General features: G+C 40.2%; 1 protein-coding gene across 1 annotated transcript in view; it reads right to left on the bottom strand.

The window, feature by feature from the left end:
* The window catches only part of SORCS3 (sortilin related VPS10 domain containing receptor 3), a 719,603-nt gene that overhangs the window by 14,324 nt on the left and 682,507 nt on the right, over positions 1–22,772 (bottom strand). Inside the window, exons 17-23 of the mRNA XM_069098908.1 lie at positions 20,189–20,302; positions 16,077–16,248; positions 13,404–13,590; positions 8,023–8,156; positions 2,413–2,536; positions 1,334–1,446; positions 1–120 (exon numbers count right to left, since the gene is read on the bottom strand). The exon at positions 1–120 is cut by the window's left edge and continues 7 nt beyond it. Of these exons, the coding sequence (XP_068955009.1) occupies positions 1–120; positions 1,334–1,446; positions 2,413–2,536; positions 8,023–8,156; positions 13,404–13,590; positions 16,077–16,248; positions 20,189–20,302 (964 nt within the window). The remainder of the gene's footprint in view (positions 121–1,333; positions 1,447–2,412; positions 2,537–8,022; positions 8,157–13,403; positions 13,591–16,076; positions 16,249–20,188; positions 20,303–22,772) is intronic.

Below are 22,772 nucleotides of genomic sequence, written 5' to 3'. Positions count from 1 at the left end.
AGCCTCGTTGCCTTTCCTTCTCTCAGTCATGTTTTTGTGGGGCAGGATGAAGAGTTCAGCTGAGGTAGGGAGGCCAGGGAACACTGCCACTAGAATCTGGTCTTCTGGGACACTGGTGACCTGCAGAGATATGACAATAACAGTGATAGTAGTATTTAGCTGTGTATGGGTCATATCCTCCAGGAAAAAACTATAAGCTCAGTGAGGGCAGGCTCAATTTGCTTTTCTCTCAACTTTGCATTTCTTTCTCAGCATTGATCACAGTGTTCTACACATAGTAGATATGTAATAGCATATTTATATAGATAGTTAATAATATATAAAATTTTTAAGTGATGGATAGAGATGAAGCAGTCACAATTAACCCTCTTAAAACTTCTGGATCATTGAACATGCACTCACCAGAAAAGAGCAGGGCACAAAATCATAGAGTCATAAACAGAAAAAGGAAAATTAGGTTTTTCTCTGTGGTGCCAACATCTGCAAGGGGCATTTTTTTCTCTACAAATAACAAGCTTTTGCTCTGCCAGCCTATATGATGGAAGAGGCTAGTCAATCGCTCCAATAAAGAAATGAAATGGAATTTACCCTTCAGAGGCCATAGCATCAGGTACCATACCAAGTTCTGCATTTTAGAGCATATCTGAGTAGATTAAACAATCAAACTTCCACCATTTGTGAATCCTCTGTCAACTAGTATGCCTTGAAATATGATCATTCTGCTGGAGAATAACTTTTGTTTCTCTATAAGAAACTGACTGGATTGATAGACTCATCGTATTTTAGAGTTGGAAGAAATCTCAAAAGTCATCTAGTCTAATGACTTGCCTTCACTTCTACCCAATAAGTGGTCATTCAGTTGCTTAGATACTTCCAGTGATAAGGAACTCACTACTCCCTGAGGCAGCCCATTCTATTTTTATATAGTTATAATTATTTGACACCTTTCCCCCTTGTGATGAAGCAAAAACTGCTCTCCTCTGACTCTATTTCTATTTTCTGTTTATGGGGTTTTTTTTGTTTTTTTTTTTACCCAAAAACAAGTCCAGTTACTCTTTGATATGATAGATCTTTAAATATTTAAAGACATCCTCAACCCCAGTTCCTTAAGCTTTCATCACACTCCCCTATCCCCATTAAACACTTCCAATGTTGTCTTCAACCAATCCCCAAATGGAAGGAAAGGAGAAAACATAAAACCACTTTTACTACTTTTATTAGCCCCCCCCCACTTTGGTGATTTTTCCTGGAATAGCCTTCTAACTTTATATCTTTTCTTTTACCCCTCTCCTACCCCAGTTTCAATTACTTGGCAGAAGGAAAGTCAACCTACTTTGACCAGAGCCCGTTTGATGACTTTGCCAATATCTTGTCTCCACTCAGGGATGTCAGGATTGTGGTAATCCAGATTGGGTGAGAATGATAGTAACTGTGACTGGAAATACTCTTCAAAGAGAGACAGAAGGAGAGACAGAGACACAGAGGAAGAGAGAGAGACAGAGACAGGGAGAGAGAGGGTGGGGTGGGGAAAGTAAGTTAGTCCAATGATTATGCTACATTGAAGTGTGTACACCAGCAAATAAAAGAACTTTGGTTATTGAAAACAGGTTTATCCACCTCCATAAACCAGTCCTGTTAATTCTGAACTATAAACATGTTCTCACTATAAAAGATCCATTTTCTGAAATACACAAATTCTGAAAATAGACATTCTGTGTGAAATCCCAGAAGAGCAATACTCTTGCTGCAAAGGCTGATACCATAACAAACTTTATATTTATCTTAAATAATGGGGCCAGATAGGGACAACTTTACTACTCCATCATACTTTCCCCTACTTCTTGTACTTTTGTCTTTCCTCCTGCTAAATGTCATGGATACTTAAAAACTGGATGAATAAGCATCACCAGGGTGCTAGCCTACCTGTGGTCAAATATGCATCGGTACTTAAGAACAGTATTAGTCCAGGTCAAGGCATTCCTAACTTGATAATGGCGACAACTACTTTCTTTTTCCTTTGGAAGAGTGACCCTGACAGAGACCTCCCTTTGTCAATGCAGACCAGCAACTTATTGAACTCACCATCTCACTATTCTTGACCTGGCATTTCCCGGAGTCAGGAGATTTCACAACGTGTAGTCCCTACGCACCTGTCCATTTGTTGTAACTATAAAGTCATGGGGAAAACTGTGTTTACTGACAACATATGGTCCAAACAACAGAGCAGGAGCTCTACTTCTCTTATTGCCCTGCCCCCACTGTCACTTCATCCTAGTTCACTCAGAGGAGAAAAATGGCCTTTTGCTCATTCTACAAAGGCTTCTCCTGCCTGCTGGGGGAGGTGGGGAGGTGTAACTTTGGCTGAGTGGCTGGGAGCCAACAGGAGATGCAATGGAAGGTCTTTGACTTTACCATGCACTGCAATATCTTTGGAGTCCTGGATGAGGGCGTTGCCAGCTGCCACCTGGACTGTTATGGTGTTCAGTCCCTCAGAGGTGAACATGAAGGAAATGCTGCTGTTCAAGGTGATCAGGGGCTGGAAGACATCAAAGAAAAAAACAAACACCCCTCATTCCCAGTTCTTGGAAGTCACTGGATTCTTCCCTTGATTAACTCAAGAATACTTTAATCAGCATCTTATTCACCTGCCTCTCCCATGCCCCCACGGAGCCCTAATTCCTAATTAGTGAGATGAAATAAATTTAATTGGTACAACTTACTAGCAGCTGTGATTGAAACAGCATAATGTAGGAGTAATAATAATAGTAATAACAAGAACATTTAAATAGCACTTGAATGTTTGTGAAGTACTTTACAAAAATTTTATTTTTATTTTATTTTTTTATTTTTTACAACCACCCTCTGAGGTAGGTGCTAATATTGTCCTCATTATTAGGCGGGGAAATTGAAGCAAACGGAGGTTAAGTGACTTGCCCAGGGTTACGGAGCTGGTAGGTGTGACATGAGATTTAAATTAAGGTTTTCCTGACTCCAGGACTACCATTCTATCCACCATACAATTGACTTAAACTCAGGAGACCTGAGTTTGCATACTCCCTCCATCACTTAACCAAGTTCTATGGAATTGGGAGTCATTTAACTCTTTTGGGCCTTAATTTCCTTAATCTATAAAAGGAGGTAATTATACTTGCCTTACCTCAGGGTGGTATAAGAAGCAAATGAGTTAATAGATGTAAAATAATTTTGTAGTCATAATATACTATTTAAAATATAAATGTAAGATATTATCAAGTGATTGTTATTCCTTCTGGAATTTTAATTATCCAGAAATAGGGGGAAGGATCTCCTGACCCTTCGTATGACAAGGACAAGGGTAGCTTTTCTACACTGTCTCCTATCTCTGATTCTAAAATAAAGGAATAACAATAGAATAAGGTGCTCTTCATAGAGACCAAGGTTCTTCTACTGCCTCATCATCAAAGTCTGAAATGAAAGAGTGAGGACCATCCCAAGACACCTACTGCAGCTCCTTTAGTCAAGACCCTGACAGACCGGCCTTCTAGCTGCTTTGGAAGGAAAATGATTCCTTCTCAATTTTTCTACTTACTGAATCCCCGTCTCTCATGAGAGAAGCAGAAAATTTCAGAGTGGAAAGGGACCTCAGAGGCCATAATACAAATAATAACTAGCATTTCTATAATGCTCTAAAATTTGTAAGCACTTCACACACATTATTATCTCATTTGAGTCTCAAAGCAACTTCTTGAAGCAGGACTACTGGTATTTTTATCCCCGTTTTAAGTATGAGGTAACTGAGACTCAGAGTTTGAAAGCTGAAGTGAGGGTCCACACAAAAGCAGACCAAGGCAGCTTTTCTAACCAATGTCCAGCCTGCCATCCACAATGCTATGCTATAGAACTTCTCTCCCAGGATTATAGGAATCCAAGGGTATCATGTATATAAAGTCTCAAAGAAAGGAAGGGCAGAGAACATGCAGACTATTAACTAGGTGGCCAAGATGACCTCTGATGGCCAACAAAGTTCTAGAATTTACTAAAAGAGAGGGAAAATTGAGAAAAAGAAGAAGTTGATCTCAAAAGGAACCAGCAAGGCTACAACAAGCTTAGGTCATGCCAGATATAACTCATTGACTTTTTTTGATGAGATTACTAGAGTAGAAAATCAAGGCAATGCTGTAGATATATAGAGTTGACTTATATCTGGCATCTAACAAGACATATTATGCTATTCTTGGGGAAAAGATGGAGGAACATGAGTTAGAGCACAAGATAGGTGTTTTGGAACTGGCTGAATGGCCAAACTCAAAGTGGGGCTGACGAAACATCAACCTAGCAAGAGGTCTCCAATGGAGACCCTGCAGGGATCTATTCTTGGCCCTATGCTGCTTGACATTTTAAAAAAAATTGACTTAAAGGAACAGTTGGCCTGCTTATCAAAATTATGGTTGATAAAAAGCAAGGAAGGACAGCTGATATTCAGGTTGGCAGATTCTTAATTTGAAAAGCTGTTAATAGGTGAGGGTGTTAGACAGAATCTAAGAGAACTGAATTTAACAGAGATAAATGTAACATCTTATACCTGGGTTTAAAAATATCAACTTCATAAGTACAAGATGGGGGAAGGGGACATGACTAGATAACAGTTTGCCTGGGGGGAGGAAAAGATCCTGGGATATTAGTAGATTGCAGGCTGTATGTGGGCCTAATGGTGCAGTCAAAAATGCTAACATAATTTTAGACTTATGTTTCTATATCTACACCTCCATCTCTAGCTATCTCTATATATGTATACATATCATATACATGCATACATCTATATATACACATATACATACAAACACATGTGTGCATGCATGTATGTGTATGTACCGTGTTTCCCCGATAATAAGACCTATCCCGAAAATAAGCCCTCCCCTTACTGTGTGAGATTCCTCTAAAATAAGCCCTCCCCCGAAAATAAGCCCTATTGAGATTGCTACTGTAGTGAAGGTGATCCCCTGCGCTACATGCTACATTACGGTACCCTCTGTATGCACCGTCCCCCCTCCCCCGGTAAAACGCACGCCGCGCTCCGAGCTGCATGCAATTAAAGCTGCAGCAGTGAGCGCGTCATCCTGTTCTTCTCCAGTGATTTGCTTATTGAATAAAGGTACATTTTTTTGTTCACATTTACCTGTTTATTAAAATTGCTGTCAATGTTCATTAAAATAAGCCAGCCCTCCCCTGAAAATAAGCCCCTGGTGTTTTTCTGTCCAAAAAAATTAATAAGACAGTGTCTTATTATCGGGGAAACACGGTATGTATGTATGTGAGAGCCCTCCCTCACTCTGCCCTGATGAGACCATTCTTAGATGATAATTTCCTGTTGCAGAAGTACAATTTTAGGAATAACAGTGATAAACTGGAGAACTTCCAGAGGGGGGAGAACAAGGATGGTGAAAAGCCTTATGTTTAGCCTAGAGAAGAAAAGCCTTAAGGAAGGGGGAAGAGGGGCATGATGATTAGGTCCCAACATCTAAAGGGCTTTCTTGTGGAAGATGGAATGCACTTGTTCCCTTTTGTGCCAGAGGACAAAAGTGGGTGAAGTTGCAAAGGAGCAAATTTCAGATTTAACTAAGGAATAAAGAATCGTAGATGGAAAGTCAGAAGCCCCTTTAGAGCCCATCTAGTCCAATCTCCTCGTTTTATAGATGAGGAACTGCAGCCAAGACACTTGTCCATGATCACATAGCTACTGAATATGAGTCAGGATCAGAACCTGGGATTTCCAGAATGCAAGTCCCACTCTCACTATCCACTTCCCTGTGTTGTCTCTGAGAAATATTCCTAAAATTTGAGGTAAACAAAAGCAAAATAGATTGACTCAGGAGGTTGTAGATGCTCTCCCTCATTGGAATCTTTAAGCAACAAGAGTCAGTCAATAAACATTTATAGAGGTTCCCTTCTATCTTTGGAATTCTGGGATTGATTTGCTCAAGGTCACATAGGTTACAAGTAGCAGAGACTTAAATTCAAAACCCAGTCTTTCAGCACTATTTCTACTTCACTAAGCTTTTCTACTCTTACATTTATATTATCAACCACTTTTCATGCCACTTTAAAAGCTGTATCAGCACTAAGGTCAGGGCTAAAATTCAAAATTCATTTCCTTTGGGAGTGGGCAAGTTCTGCCCATACAGAATTGTGGCTCACTATGACCTTCCACTATCCTGAGAAATTCAGGGATCTAAGGATGGGCTGTAGGAAATCAGATGGAACTCTCCCAGTGGGTCAGCCAGCCCAGGTTTGGCACAAGACCACATAAAACAAGATTGGGCAGGATGCTTACAACAGCCTTTGGGCTACAGAGCCACAGGCTTCCTAGGCTAGGGATATTGAGGCAGCTAATTTTGTTTTTCTAAATTGCTTTTGTTTTTCATCAGCTGTTTAAGCATCATGGCTGGTTTCACTATCATCAGGAAGCTGGAACTCTCAACTGGCTCCTTGAGTTTTCAACCAGCCACTAATGTCTGGAGATGCATGTTAAATTAAATCAAGTCTTTTAAGGTTCATTTGCTCAAATCTATTAGACAAGCAGACACATTTATTAAGCTGGACCTCTTTTAATTCCAGCAAATTGGCCTTTCAGAAGACTCCCAATCCAATGGACAAGCAATTGACTCCTTTGAATCTGACTTCTAGACAGACTGGAGGGTGGAGCTGCAATAAGATGCTTTAAAATAATAATGCCTGGTTTGGAGTCCATCCATGTGTGTGCTCCATCTATCCCCTACTGAGAACTCCTTGTGTGAGACAGGTAACAAGTCATCTACCAAGCTTAGGCAGCCAACTGACGAATCAGTGAGTGACAATTTACTTAGGAGATTTCCACTTGACTAATAGGAATAGGGAGCTGCAAGTGAAATTATTGTAGTTAACTACACCAAGTTGCCCCAGCATAACATACAACATACTCTGTGTTCATTTTAAAGTACAAAAATATTTGATAGTCACATATCATCAAGAATTTTAAAATAAGAACTCAGTGTAAACATGTTTCTGAATAATCAGGCCATGCAAGTGTGTCACTCCCCCACTCAAAAGCTTTCAATGGTTCCCTATTGCTTATAAAATAAAGTTCAAAAGAGGAGAAAGGGATAGGAGGGGAGGGGAGGAGAAGGGACAGGAAGTACAGGAGACACTCTTTATTATTCTACCCCTCATCTCGAGCTTCCAGAAAGGGTGGAAAGCATAATTCTGGTGGCTAACCTTGGAGTGATCAGAAAAATACCAGTTCCATGGGTAAATTAAACCTTGTCAACACCAACAATCATTTTGTTTTGCCTTTTGGAAGGCAATTAGGGTTAAGCAACTTGCCCAAGGTTACACGGCTAGTTTTTTTGTGGGGGTATTAAGTGTCTGAGGCTAGAACTGAACTCGGGTCCTCCTGACTCCAGGGCCAGCACTTTACTCACTGTGCCATCTAGCTGCCCCCACACCAATAATCATTAACCTTCACATCTGGAAAGTACCAAATACATCATGTAATTCAACTTCCTCATTTTACAGATGAGGAAATTGAGGCCCAGAGAAGCTACATGACTTTTTCCAAGGTCACCCAGGGATCAGAGCTGAGATCCAAACCCACTACTTCTGACTCTACTTATTGCTATTTCTACTCTACAACTCTGTGACAGAGGCAGGGAAGAGATGATTTCAGATCAGCCCTCAGTCTCCTAATTGTGTTCTTTTGATTACATCATGTCATCTTTCATTGTATACTCCACCATCTTTTTAAGTGCACAGTTCTTATTTATGCATGTCGGGGGGGACTTCTTTTAGGATTCAAATTTTAAAATAATCATCACAAGAGCCAAAGTCCCATCACACTAACAGCAACCTAGGAAAATACAATGACAATTTCATGAAGAGAGAAAATAATCATTCAAGTTTGTTAAATCACATTTGCTGTTGTTCCCATCCCTGTATTAGAAAAGAGAAGATCCTAAACCCACCCCTCAGCATTAGCTGACAGCAGAGACCCTTAAAACATGCTCAAACCTTAGTGCTGTTGCCAAACCACCAGAAATAGGTGAGGGTTCCCAGCTGGCTGGGCCATACAACAGCAGTGACGTTGACCTCTTTATTCCTGATGGCTACAAATGGAACACTGAGATGGACATGTTCCACAGGACCTAGAAGAACGGGAAGAAACAATTTAAAAGCTTCTCTTCCTTGAATGGACTATCCAACATCACCAATTCCCTCTTTGCTCCCCTACCCTCAAGGTTTAACAATATATCATAGCCATCATTCCAAATATGCTCAAATAGAAAGTGCACTCCCATCAAGAGGAGGAAATTTGGATGAAGAGAATTCGGACTCAATAGGAAATGAGTCGAAAATTTTATTCATGTACTTGTTTATATTATTTTGGTTTGAAATAATCTCTAAGGGCTTGCGGACTCTAAATAAAACCTTGGGTGATCACCTATACATTCTAGCTTATCTACAAATACTCATTGAAACTTTCAGCTCAAGGACAAAGTGAGCTTGCTAGACGCACAAACCAATAAACAAAGGGAGAAGTAGCCATCATTTTTTTTCTCCAGTGATTTGTGGGCATTGTGATTTGGGTCAATGCATTGTATGGGAGGGAGGGTTTCCTCATTATTATCCTCCTTCAAGTCATTATCATCCTTTCTCCACTGGCCTCTTGTCCTCTGTCCTCTGCAGTGCCCACATTGGTAGGTGGGGCTTTGTTAGGAGACAAAGGGAGCTCTCAACTAGGAACGGAAACACAAGCAGAATTCCCAAGCTTGGATTAAGCCACCCACGAGGGGAGTAACCAACTATCCCTTGCTGCACTCATAAAACAGGTGTGAGCAGCAGCACGTTTAAGGCAGCAAGTAATCAGAATGCCAAAACACATCTAATGCATACCAATGGAGAATTTTAATTTAGAGCATTTGGGAAATAAAACAAGGACAGAAAGATGCAGGTGGGGAAATGCAAATGTTTCAGCTTTACGTTTAGTTGGGTGAATGTTCCCCAATCTTGTTTTATTTTTATGCTGAATTAAATTAAAATGCTTAATGTTTCTGTTCAGGATATATTAGATAGACTCTCCAAGGCTTTGCAGTAACAGAGTTTGATTTGACTGAAATGGGCTGAGGAGGGGGTGAGGGAGAGTTCTCATGATGATGCCATTTTAGTGCACATATCCCAGAGTTGGTGAACATACCTGCACAGGCAGCTGTTTTGTTGCAGAGGGACATTGTCTTTCATTTCTAAAGTAAGGACCATATTCACATCTCTTGGATTAAGGGGCATGTGTTGGGGGGTGCCAAAGATTTTCAAGCTTTATAACCTTTATTATTTGTGTTTATAGTCATATCTCAAGCAATAAGCTTCAGAGAAAGTACTAGATTAGAAACCAGGAGACTTAGCTTCTTGTCCTAGATCTGGTCTAGACTTACCCACAATAGCTTGGACAAACTGCTTAATCTCTCTAGCCCTCAGTTTTCCCATCTTTAAAATGGGGCTATAGCAACAGCTCGTGCTTCTTTCCTCACAGTGACGTTTCCATTACTATCATTATTGCTGATTGAGATGAGGAAGAACTTCCTCAGAAGGCAATGAGGCTGGAGGTTTTTGTGTTGTTGGTTTTTTTTTTCTGTTTGCTTGTTTTGTGTTTTGAGAGCTCTAAAGATGATGTGAATAATCATGGTTTTTTTTTATGTGAAAAGAAGTAAATAGGTATGACCCTGGGAATTTCCCTTAGTTTTGCCATCCTCCACACTCTGCTCAACCTTTATTAGGTTTGTTCAACCTGGTCCTAGCTGTCCTGGGTAGGTTAGTCACTAACAGGGATTTCCCTAAATTCACATCAAGGGCAAAAGCCTTTGGCTGTCAGTGGGATTGACCAGCAATGATCAGCATGACTCATTCTCATGGATAAAGGGTATGACTCATGTGGGTGAAATATCTCAAATAACAGTAATAAGGGCAGGACGCTTTCAACATAGGGAAGAATATAAGCCTGCCTCAAAGCTGGAGATAAGCTATGAAGTAGTATGCAAAAGGGAAGGGGGCAAAGAGGAGTTCAGGTGAAAATGAAAATGACGAGCTCCTAAAAACTCTCACCATCAAATAGTGATCCCTCTGATAAAATCCAATAATCCATGAGAAATTGGTTATTATGGGCAGCCAACAACTACTTTTGTTAGCTAATGGCCAAGGTGAGGCCAAAAGCAGTTATCGCTCTAATAACTGGCTGTTAAAAGCAGCCATGATTGATTTTGAGGGAATTATGAGCATGATAAAATTTTTCAAGGAACATTTCCTCCTTCTTGCACATAACCTGCAGCATAAACCAGCTTCACTTCTGACTGGCTATTGCCATCAAGGAACTTCAGACCAGTCTCGCCACCAGTAAGGACCACACCCAAAGGAAGTGTGTGCTAATGCAAGGGTTTTTAAGGGTGGGAGAACTGTGTGTGAGTGTATGCACGTGTGTGTGTGTGTGTGTGCGCGCGCGTGCATGCAGTATTGTCTACGGGTAGGGAAACTGCAGCCTCAAGGCCACACATGGCCTTCTAGGTCCTCAAGTGCAGCCCTCTGACTGAATCCAAACTTCATAGTACAAATTCCCTTCATAAAAGGATATAAATAATAAAATAATATATAAATAATAATACATAAATAAAATATAAACAATATAAATTATAAAATATAATATAAATAAAAGGATATAAACAATAAAAAACAATAAAAATACTTGAGGTCCTAGAGGGCCACATGTTGCCTTGAGGCCACAGGTTCCCCACCCCTGGATATATGTCCTCTCTCTATATACTATATATTATATATATGAATATGTATATATGTAGTATATATAAATATATGTGTATGTGCATACATTTAGGCAGCTAGGTGGTACAGGAAATAGAGTGCCAGGCATAGAGTCAAGAAGACCTGAGTTCAAATCTAACCTCAGATACTTACTAGCTGTGGAACCCTGAGCAAATCACTTAACCCTGTTTGCCTCAGTTAGTTGGAGAAGAAAATGGCAAACCACTGAAGTATCATTGCCAAACAAACCTCAAATGGGGTCATGAAGGGTCAGACACAATTAAAAACAACAGACCACCAACAATACATAACATATATATTATAAATTTTTATGCAACAAAATAAAGCTTTCTGAACTCAGTCAATTCCTTATATCAAGCAAGATTCAGTTTTAAAATAATATCTGAAATTTTATGTAATGTTTTAAGATTTATAATTATTTAGATATATTATCTCATTTGGTTCTCACAATGACCTTATAAAATAGGAAGAAAAAATATTATTACTGCTACCATTTTACAGATGAAGAGACTGAGGTTCAGAGAAATTAGGTGACTTGCCCAGGTTCACTCAGCAAGTAAGGCAGTAAGGCAAGACATGAATGCATGTTCTCTTGGACACTATCTCAAATATTCTTTGCTATATATCTCACGCCTCTAGTGGGAAGGAAATATCCTAGTACTTTAAAAGGTATTTACAAGTTTGTTTGGCATTTGCTGCAACAGGATTTTGTCCTGAAATAAATCTGACTATAAGAGTTAAACTTTTAATTTTACAAGTTAGGGCTTTTTAAAAACTAAGAATGTCTCCTTTAAAATCTTTCTCCTGCTTTCACAGAAATAATGGCTAGCTTTGTTTTATGTTGCTTGCATTCAGGCCAGAAAATGGGTTTAACTTTTTAAAATGAGTGTTTAGGACAGCTACATAAGTACACAAAAATTCTTCTCTCTAGAGGTCCCCTTTCTCTGGGGTCCAAGTTAAAGCCAAGGAGAAAGCTTAAAAGGTTGGTGAATAGTCAAAATAGATATCAAAACATCTATATAATAAAAGTTTTATTCTCTCATCAGATATTTCCTACAGCCCTCATTTTAAGTATTGATATTTCTTATTCAAATTCAACATAACCACCATCCTGTGTTATTCACTGCTTTAGTCAATTGTAAGACCTTTTATCAGCTTGCTGTTCAGCAACTGAATGGACTGCATCTGTAGTCTTGGCCTTAAGATTATCCAAAGATTTAAGTTTTAGTGCATATACACAATTTTGGTGTGATCCTATAATTTAAAGTCTAATGAAGACTGAGGGGATCCAATCAAGAGGACCTCTTCTCTACTAATGTATCAGTCTGAGACACACAATGCATAATGTCCTATGTTGTTAAATTTAAAATAAAAAATGTTATTCAAAATTCACAAAACTATATTCATGTAAAAGGAATTTAAGCAATTAAATTTTCAAATTACTTTTTGTAAAATTTTTGCATATATACTTCTGAAGTTATTAAAACTAAGACTTTTGGGAAACCATATATGTGTGTATACATGTATATATATGCATATGCACATACACATATATACACAAATATATGCATAATAGATATTGATAGAATATGCTTCTGTAAGATATATAGACCTATATTATATATATATATAAATACATATACATCTATGTATGTATCTATACCTACCTACAAATACATATGCATAGCCCAGCACTCTATCCACTGTACCACCAAGTACAGGTATGATCATTCCCATTTGTCTTTCAGATGGGGAAACTGAGGTGCTTGACAACAGTCACATGGCTAATAAAGATCAGAGTCAGGATTTGAATCCAGGACCTTCCCAACTCCATGGCCAGTATCGTTTCTGGTTTATAGCATGCTGCTTCTTATATATGTGTGTATAGTATGCCTATATATGTATGTGTATGTATGTGTGTGTGTGTGTGTGTGTATACAGAGAGAGACAGAGAGAGGGAGAGAAACAGCAAAAAGAGAAAAGAAAGTGCAAAAGTCTGAAGTCATTTATTGCCAGGGTAAACAGTCTTCTCATAACCAGCATCAGCCTCTGAGGGCATCATTGAAAAGCAGAAATCAACAATCTAATGATGCCCCTGGAGTCACCAAGAAAAGGTTAAATTTCATCCAGTGTTCTCAATGTAACAGTGCAGGGAAGGGTGAGGCTTGTTTTTGAATTATTTCCATGCCAATGGTTAAACTTTCCAAAGAAAGTTTCATGTGTGTAAATCCTCAAAAATCAGAAAAAAAAAGTTGACTTCCTAAAATGACCTCCTTCAAAGGGTTCTGGAGAGTCACAGTGTTACTGTAATAACACTAATTTCTAATTCTAACACAATGTGAAGGAAATGGGAAAGTAATGATCACTACAGAAGCCTGATATTTGTGAAATTCAGATGTGATTTACTATCCATTGGAGGACTAGCATTCAGTCAAGTCTATACCTTACCTGCAATCTGCAAAGCTCAGTCCCATCCCTCCCCCCCAGTTTTGAACTCTGGGAAAGGGACGTAGCAAGGAAGGTGGATAAGCTCAGGGGCGGGGGTCTGCATTTGTTCACCTACTTACAAACCACATGTAAGAAGAGGACAGCAGTATCGGAGCCCAAGTGGTTCTCTGCATAGGCCGTCACCTGGAAGATGCCTGCACTCTTGTACACGTGCTTGATGCCATCCTCAATGGGGCTGAAGTTAGCGTAGGACACAGCAATCCCATCTCCAAAGTCTAGCTGAATGTTTGTCCTCTGGAGATCACCCTGCAGGAAGAAACATTGCCCTGGGCTGATGAAGGGATTTAGACTTTACTTATTCTTTATGCTTCCTCCTCTTAGACAAGGTGGGAATGCAGGAAACAACCCCTTACTCTATCATCCCTCAGCAGTTACCTTGAACTAACTAGTCTTAGGACACTAGGGAACTCCAAGGCCAGGATCCTCAGGGAGCCTATCAGAATTCTCCTGTATCAAGGCCCATGCAAAGGACATTGGGCCATACCTGACACCTGGGTTGGAGGCTTTCTTTCCCCAGTGACAAAAGGTATATGGGGTATTCATGGTGCCAGATTATGAAAATTTCCAAAATTTTCCATCCAGACTATGAGGCAAACAGCAAATTCTCCCTAAATGGGAAGGAACTGAGGGTATCAATAAGCATTTCAAGGTCACAAGATGCTTCAAAGGAAGAATTCAAACCCAATTCTCTCAGCCTCTGAATCCATAAGACTCTTTCCAGGAGCTATGGACAACGGCTGGTTACAAATATGGGTTGAATCTCTGTTCCAGATCCTTCATTCCTTTCCCAGTTGGACAGATGGACAATAACTGATATTTATAAGATTTACATAGCACTTTACATTACATTTACATTATCTCATTTGAGTTTCACAATACAGCTGTGAGATGGGTGTTGCAGGTATTATTCCCACTTAGATGGGGAAACTGAAACTCAAAGCATAGGTGATTTGCTGAGAGTCACATGGTTTATAAGGGTCAGAGTCAAGATCTGAAGCAGGGTCTCTCCTAACTCCAAACATAGCACACAGTCCACCAAACTTCCTCAGTTTAATGCCACTTCACTCCCTCATGAATCTACGAAATCCAGAGTGTTTTAAGCAGCACAGACACTAATTATCAAATAAACAGAGGGAGGGAGGCCAAAGTCAAAAAGTCCCTCCCTCCTGCCTCATTGCAAATGCTTCATACTCCATTTATATTCTTTATGAAAAGAGGTGGAGCAAAAGAAGAAAATAAATTTCTCAACAATGGACCATTGGCACCAATAACTTTTCCAGAGAATGACTGTGAGTCCTACACTCTTTATTCTGCCTCCTTCCCAGCAGTGCCTTGGCTATGTATGAATACTGATAGATGCTTTCCAGCCCCCACACAATGTCAACTATCTATGAGTTTATGAAAACAAATTAAGGTGGAAATGAACTGGCAGTCTTTCAAATGGATAAGATTGGGGATCTACCAAGTCATTCAAGAGTCACCTTTCAGAGCTCTGGCCCTTAAAACTCCCCAAATGGAAATGTGATGTTGACCTCTTCTAAAGCCCCTAACTCTTTCAATCAAGTGCCTGGACAGGGAGATAGATGCCAATTGGCCAGTCTCAGATAATATACCTCAAAAACCCAGTTCATGTTGAGTCTGCTTTTAAAAATTCCCAAAGCACTCTGTCTTTGGAGAAAGAAAATTCAGTTTGGTCACTTCCCAAGAACCCCAAAGCACAGAGCAATTTGCATGTAAATTTTTAGGACTTTATAAATCAAAAATCCCACATGCAGCCCCACAAGAGCAAATGGCACTTATATTTTCCATGACCATGGAATAAATAAAGTGGTAGCTGGAAAGACAAAATGGTATAGAGTGGAACACGCACAGGGTGTGTGGATCAAGTGCTCAGGCTCATATCCTACCTTTGGCTACTACCTTGCTGATTCTCATCAGGTAAATGGGAATAATGAACTTGGATTACAAATTTCACAGGATTATTGGAAAGAAAATGCTTATGCATTGTAAAGTGCTATAGACAGTAAGCTATTTTATTACTGTTATCACCATCATTATGATTATCATTGTTCCTATAGTTAATGAGGCTAACCCCTCCCCTAGTCCAAAAGTGACTATGTGCATTTCAGTTTCACTGACCAGTCCAGGAAACATGTAAATGAAATCTATAATTGCTAGAGGAAGAATCAAAACAAAAACTTTATACCACTTTTAAAAGGAATTTTTAGTAACATAGTCTTCCAAATCCCATTTTTAAAATCTCAGAGAATACAAGGTAGGGGTATTTTGGAATGTGACAATCCATTCAGGGATTTCTCAAGAGAGGTTAGAATTTGGAGTGAGGGAAAGAAATATGGACTGTGTAAGCTCAGAGTAACACAAAGGAAGGCTTATGTTTCTTTCATGTAGTATATATAAACTGATAGTGAGAAAAATTCTATACACAGAGCAGTCCCTGAAAGGGAATTCTAGGGAGGGGGCCACTCAGATTCCTGTCCCTCATGAAATAATCTGATGCCACTGAATTGATACCAAATCAGCTTCTATTTCCACTGCCAGTACCTACACCATGCCATTCTCTTCATTCTTTTATCTCAAAAGTTCCAGCTATGTCCCCTAGGCTTGGCTTTTCTGCAGGCACCCAGCATCTAATAAGGTTCGTGTCCTCACCCAGGCAGAAAGAAATGTCACTTCCGTGTGTCTCAGCCTCCACATCAAAGTTTGGAACCTACCTCCTCCATGAGGATGACGAAGGTGGCATTGTGCCCTTGCTCAGCCACCAGCCGCCCGTCCACAGTCACCACATGGAGCCCCCTTGGAGCCTTGCCTGGGCACTGCTGGGATTTAGCGGTGTACTTCTCCCTCAGCCCATCTGTGCAGTTGTTAGACACAATTCTCCGGTACCTGGAGGTATTGACATTATGGTTTTGTTTTTTGGTTCACGTTTATGTGTGTATGTGTGTGTGTGTATGTGTATGTGTCTGTGTGTTTAAAGAAAAGAGACTTCTCATAGCAGCTGAGGCCAAGCTTTCCTTATAAAGCTAAACAAACAGCGAGGAGTTTCCATCCTTCATCCTAGGGAAAAGCAGCTCTGTATGTATACATTGTTATTGATTGGTTCTACCTGGCGATCTGTGGCTCATGTTGCTGAACCAAGAAAGGAAAATCAATGTGTGAATCACATGGAACATAGAAGGAGGCTGCTGATGGAATCGTGCTGGGCCCTTGGGGTGAGAAAAAGCTGCCTTCCCTCTTCTGGGGCCTCCTTCTGCTCCTCCCCATTCAGAAACGGACCACCGTCCAGTTAGCATGCCTGCTTCTGCCTTGGATTACGGAAAACATTCTTTGGTCCCTGTGGGGCCTTCTGTCACCTAACAGCTCTCACTTTGGAGTCATCAGGTTGTTTGATAGCATTTTATGGCACCCTCTCTGACACCACCCTCAGTATTTCATTTTGCTCATGGTAGGACTGATAGATTTTAAAGAAAAGTTCAAATAGAAGGTCTCTGTTCAATGCCACTGCAGCAGAACAATCTTCAAGTAAAGGGATCTCAGAGTTAGAGGGGTCAGTAAGAGGTCACTGGGTCGAACCTCCGTGGTCAAGGACCCCACGAGAGCAGGTCAGAGCCTATTCCCTGACCACTGTTGCAGAAATAAAATCACAGCACCTGACTGGGCCTTAGAGAACACTTAGTCTAACCTTGTTTCAGAGCTGAGTCCCAGAGAGAAATGCCTTGCCTGAGATAATACAGGGGTGGGGAACCTGCAGCTTCCAGGTCACATGTGGCCTTCTAGGTCCTCAAGAGACTCTTTGAATCCAAACTTCACAGAACAAATCCCCTTAATTAAAGGATTTGTTCTATAAAACTCAGTCAAAAGGCCACATTTGAGGACCTAAAAGGCCACATGTGGCCTCAAGGCTGCAGGCTCCCCACCCCTGATTAGGACATAAGCTGCTGATGCTCTCTCTGCCACACTATACTGCCTCTCTCTCAAATAGAACATTGTGTGGTTGGTCTTTCCAAGTCATCCTCACCCCGCCCCACCCCCAGCTGTCAGTTAGTACCTGCCTTCCTCTTGTAAAGTGTCTTGTAAATTCTCATTTGTGTCTGAGTTATCTCCCTTATTAGAATATAAGCTCAGTGAGTATAGGGACTTTCTTTTGCTCTCCAGCACTTAGCACAGTGCCTGAAACATAGTCAGCACTTAATAAATATGTTTATTGATCAATAGTTCAACTTTATTCCAATACTACTAACAAAAGGCTTTCTGTAACCCCTAATGCATTAGAATGCCATGCACGTATCCCAAAAGACCCTTTATTGTACAATTAAACATGTTTCATTCACATTTTTTTTTTCCCGAATAGCTTGACATGAATTATTGATACCGGCCACTGGCATGTGGCTGTCTGCAAGGGAAGATTATGGTCATTTCAATCTAGGACACCGTTCACTTCAAAGAGACCCAGGTTCTTCCCTTGCATGCCAGGACTAATTAATCTGTCATAACCATTCAAATGGTCCTCACTCAAAGGGCATCCAGAGGATCAAGGAAGGCAAAGAATGAAATGCATGCTGGGAATTCCTATCTGTCCTTCAGCATGGCTAACTAGCTCACCAACACTTAGCGCAAAGTTTCTAATGACAGGGTCTGTAACTAGAGTCTGAGATAACTAAGCTAGAAAGAACAGAAAGGAAGAAAGCCTTTTCCATGAGCAGCCAGGTCTCACATTACCCTCCCCTCTTATTTTTTAGATCAAGCTTTCATAGATGAAAGCCCATTCTACTGATTTTCTATGACTGCCTTACATTCATTTAGGAAGAATAGTCGAATGGTCATTGAACATTAAACGTTTCTGCCTCAGCTAGACCTTCTTCCTCCAAACCCAAATTCTCTGTTATGGAGTCAAAAATTCAAAACCAATGTTCAAGTGAAAATTGGGTAGAGGATGGTATCTACTATTTATAGTCATTCTATGATAAACCCTTCTGCGAAGTAGTATTTGATTGGAAAGTTAGGGTCTTTAGAACATAGAGGAACATCTCAGGCCTGCACATCCGCATGCATATGCACGCACATACACGCACACACACATACACACACACACGGTAAGAAAATGTTACAGAGGACACTGAGATTCACTGGAATAGCATCATAAATAGACAGATCCCACGTAGCCAAAATTCAGAACATAAAAACTTTAAAAAGCATTTTTATTATAGACAAGTCTGATGATATATTTTTATGGTGGTAGTGATATTTTATAAAAACCAGTAAAATAAACATAATTTTAGTGCTTTGCATGATTGGCCACGCAGCACCGCAGTGAAATTTTGTGATATGGAGGGATTTGGTTATCATGAAGCACTGCGAAACAGTATTGGTCATATCAGGTGGCATAATTTTTAACATGTCATTTCCCCACTCTGGACCTCAGTTTCCTCATCCAGACACACAGGAGAGGATGTAGACAGGATCATCTTTCAGGTTCTTCTGTTTTTGAATCCTATAAGGCCAAGTTATGCCTAAATTCGGCGAGCTTAAATGGAGTCAGCCCATAAATGCGGCTGGAATTTATAACTGGGTCTTTCTCTAACAAAGACTAGCATACTATGTAAAACATTTTTTTGTGAGAAAGTTGCCCACTACCAATCACTGCCTCCGACGTTACCCCTTGGACCACCCTTTCCCAACCCCATAAACTGTATCAGAAGCTCACAAGCAGCCTGCCCACTCTCAGCATTTCTCTGTCAGTGAAAACACAAGCCTATGAGGCAAAGCTGCCTGATATATAGTTTGAATCCCCTGAATCTCAGTGCCAAGTTTCCTTAAACCAGAGATCAGCCCCCTAGGAGCAACCCTGCCAGGACCAAAGCACTGTCCTTGTCAAGCTTTGGCTCAGGGTTTGTTGTTTTACAGAACAATTCAAACTGTTTTCTGTCCTTAGGCCTCATTTCCCTCCCTCCCAGGTATTAGTGGGGGGTGTGAATGCTATTATAAAGCTGAGCAACTTTAGAGGTAGAGGGTAGAGAAAGGCAAGTGACTTGTTGGAAATCATAGAGAGTTTGTTAAAGAAGGTCGTTGGCATTGCAAAGCTAGTCTCATAACTCCCAGGTCAGTGTTGACTGTATTTAGCTACGTTGACTATTTGGCGGGTCTGATGCAGGTCATCAAGGAGCAAAGTTGGGGTAGAGGGAATAAATCTCCAAGAGAATTATTTAAGTTTCTGATAGAATCATTAAGGGAAGAACAGAAGATAGATGCAAATGAGCAAACACTACATATATACACATGCACACACTTACTCACACAAACACACACGTAATTTGAGGGCTATAGAAAGCATACAAATGTTACATTTCCAAGACCTTCTTAGTTAGGATCCTGGGACAGTCTGTCATCCCAGAATACCTACATGTCACTTATGACTATTTTCTTTGCCAGAGGCTCCAGAAATGAGCCAATTCATGTTCTTTGACAGGGAGAGTTAAAACACCCTGGTTTGATGGTGCCAATCCTACCGTAGGAGGACAAATGTCACCAAATCACCCAAACCAGGGTGCCTGTCAGTTTGATCGCCTGTATAAAAAGACTGCCCCAAACTCACCTCCTCCAAGCCTTGCTGCTAGCACAATGTCATCGCAAGCATCCTAGCTGCCTGGGACTCTCTGCTGCTCTTAAAGAACTTTAAGAAAGAGATTTCTACTACTTTGACCAGTCGTCTCTTCCTAACAAGCCCTAAACATAAGCTCCTCTTAATACAATTGAAGCTCACCCTGTCCTGTTGCAACTTAGGCATAAGGCCAGAAGAGAGCGGGAAGTGAGCGGCCCTGGCACTTACCCAGTACTGTTGAGGTAGCTCTGACCAAGGCTGCAGTCCTTCGATGGAGAAGATGGGTTGTACCAGAAAGCAGGGATACACTGATTATCTCCATGTCTCTCATAGCCATAATCACTGCAGGTGGAGGAAGCACAATGAGTTGTGAATGTGGATGTCTATACACATGTGTATACAGACACATATCCATTTATAGACCAATGCATAAACTAATGCACATTCACATCAGTGGCACACTGGATAGGACTCTAGCTCTGCAATCAGGAAGACCTGAATTCAAATCGGAACGGAGACATTAAATAGCCGTGTGACCCTGGGCAAGTCACTTAATCTCTTCTCGCTTCAGTTTCATCAACTGTGAAATAGGAATTATAATAGCATCTAACTCCCAGGGTTGCTGCAAAGATCAGATGAGATAGTAATGGCAAAGTGCTTAGTATAGTGCCTGGCTCAAAGTAAGTGCCATATGAATGTTATTGTTCTCAAGGTTATTTTATACATATGTACATATATATTCTATGAATTTTTACTAAAGGAATATATTCATGAATAAAATGCATCGTTCCTGTTTTCATGGAACTGTACATATGTTCATACATATGTATATATGTGCCTTTATACATTTAATTATAGGCTTCTAGAGTTAGACAGGACCTTCAAAGTAACTTCTTGTAATCCCTACCTGAAACATGAATATACATACTCAAATACAATCTCATGTTTCTAGTAGGGTTTGCATGAACTATAGTAGCAAGTGAAAGGAACATTGACTTTAGAATTGGAGGACCTAGATTTAAATTCTGCTGCTTTCACTCACTTGCATTACCTTGGATCAGTCATTTAACTCTCAGAAGGGACTTCAGTTTCCTCAAGTGTAAAAAGCAAGGGTTGGACTAAATAACTTCCAGGCACCTTCCATCCCTCACATTTCAGACATGCATGAATGTATGTATGTATTGTGCATGTATGAATATATGTGCACATGTGTGCCTATAGATATATACAGACAGATATATAAGTATACACATATGCAGGTGCAGAAATACCACTGGGAATACGTAACAGATGCATGTATAGAGACATAGAGTTAGTGACACATTCTTTTGAAGATCAGGGGTAACAAATCTTTATTGATGGAAATGGTTAAAGTTCTTTCAGAGCTAAATATCAGGAATTAGGCATGTCTGTGAATTATAATTTTAACCCAGAAGATGGCATATCCATTGGGTAATGAGATGGATTTTTGTCTATGCCTCAGTCATCTATGAAGGCTATTTAAAAGGAGAATTCCCATCACTGGTATATGTGCATAATCTCTCAAGAAAGGCAACACCTAATCTCTAGTTTTTGTTTAAAAATGTGTCATTTTGGGGGCGGCTATGTGGAGCAGTGAATAGAGCACCAGACCCGGAGTCAGGAGGACCTGAGTTCAAATCTGACCTCAGACATTTAACACTAGCTGTGTGACCTTGGGCAAGTCACTTAATCCCAATTGCCCTGCCTTCCCTCTTCCAAAAAGCAAAAAAAAGTGTCATTTTATAGTGTATATGTGTATTTTATAGTGTGTTTCATAGTTTCATACATGTACATGTGTACATACACATAATCATTCAAAATGGCCGTTTTAATGAGAGGCCCATTCTTCTTTCTCTACCAAAATTTTTAACTGCCTGAAATACACAAGAGAAGACCTTTGTCATAGCAAGTTGGAGAAGAGATGCCAAAATAGTGAGGACTACTATGGGCATCTACTCTTTTCCCCATCCCAGCCCAATAGTTGGGTAAATAGGGATGCCCATCAAAAGTCTAGAGTTTGTGCCTCAGAACCACAGAGCTTCCAAATGGCCGTAGTTCTTCATACTTTTGCAGGACTTTTAAAAATGGAAAGGTCATGAAGAGGAACACGAGGGAGAAGAGGGAACTCATGTTTCTCAACCCATTCCCACTATTTATTCATCTTTTGGCTACTATAGACAATAATTGCAAGCAAAATCCAGAATGGCTCACTGAATACCCAAAGGCCATGCCATATGAACCTAGACACTTATTTCATCATCTCTTTTTTTGGCAGTGAAACAGCATTCCAGATTGTCTCTGGTGAAATATTTCTCTCCCAAGAGACGACCCTCCCATCTTTGTCCAGTCTATCTTCTTCTGCTCTAGTCAAGATTCATTCACTCTTCCACTCATTCAACTACTCATTCATTCATCCAATCACTCATTCATTGAGTAAACAGCCAAGGCCCTATGCCAGTTGCTGTAAGGATTAGAAAGATGAATGAGACATCAACCCTCAAGTATGAGAGATAAGACATGTACACACATAACTGTAGTACAAAGCAAAATGTGATAAGGGCCTCAAAGACGTACAAGCTAAGTCTTCATGGGGGTGGAGGAAGGGGATCAGAGGGTTCCAGTCATGATTAATGGTGAAGCAAGTGGTTGTGGTTTTTTTCTTAACAGGGATCATGACTCTTCCCCACTGTAAGATAAGGGCTATCCACTATGGCTCTCTGATACTTTTCTTTATTCCTCTATCTATCTATCTATCTATCTATCTATCTATCTATCTATCTATCTATCTATC

This window comes from Petaurus breviceps, unplaced genomic scaffold (genome assembly GCF_028583685.1).
Source record: "Petaurus breviceps papuanus isolate PSGF00001 unplaced genomic scaffold, PetGlider_PUasm1.0 37, whole genome shotgun sequence".
Taxonomy (NCBI): domain Eukaryota; kingdom Metazoa; phylum Chordata; class Mammalia; order Diprotodontia; family Petauridae; genus Petaurus; species Petaurus breviceps.
The sequence above is the reverse complement of the archived record's forward strand: the minus strand, read 5'-3'. Positions and strand labels throughout refer to the sequence as shown.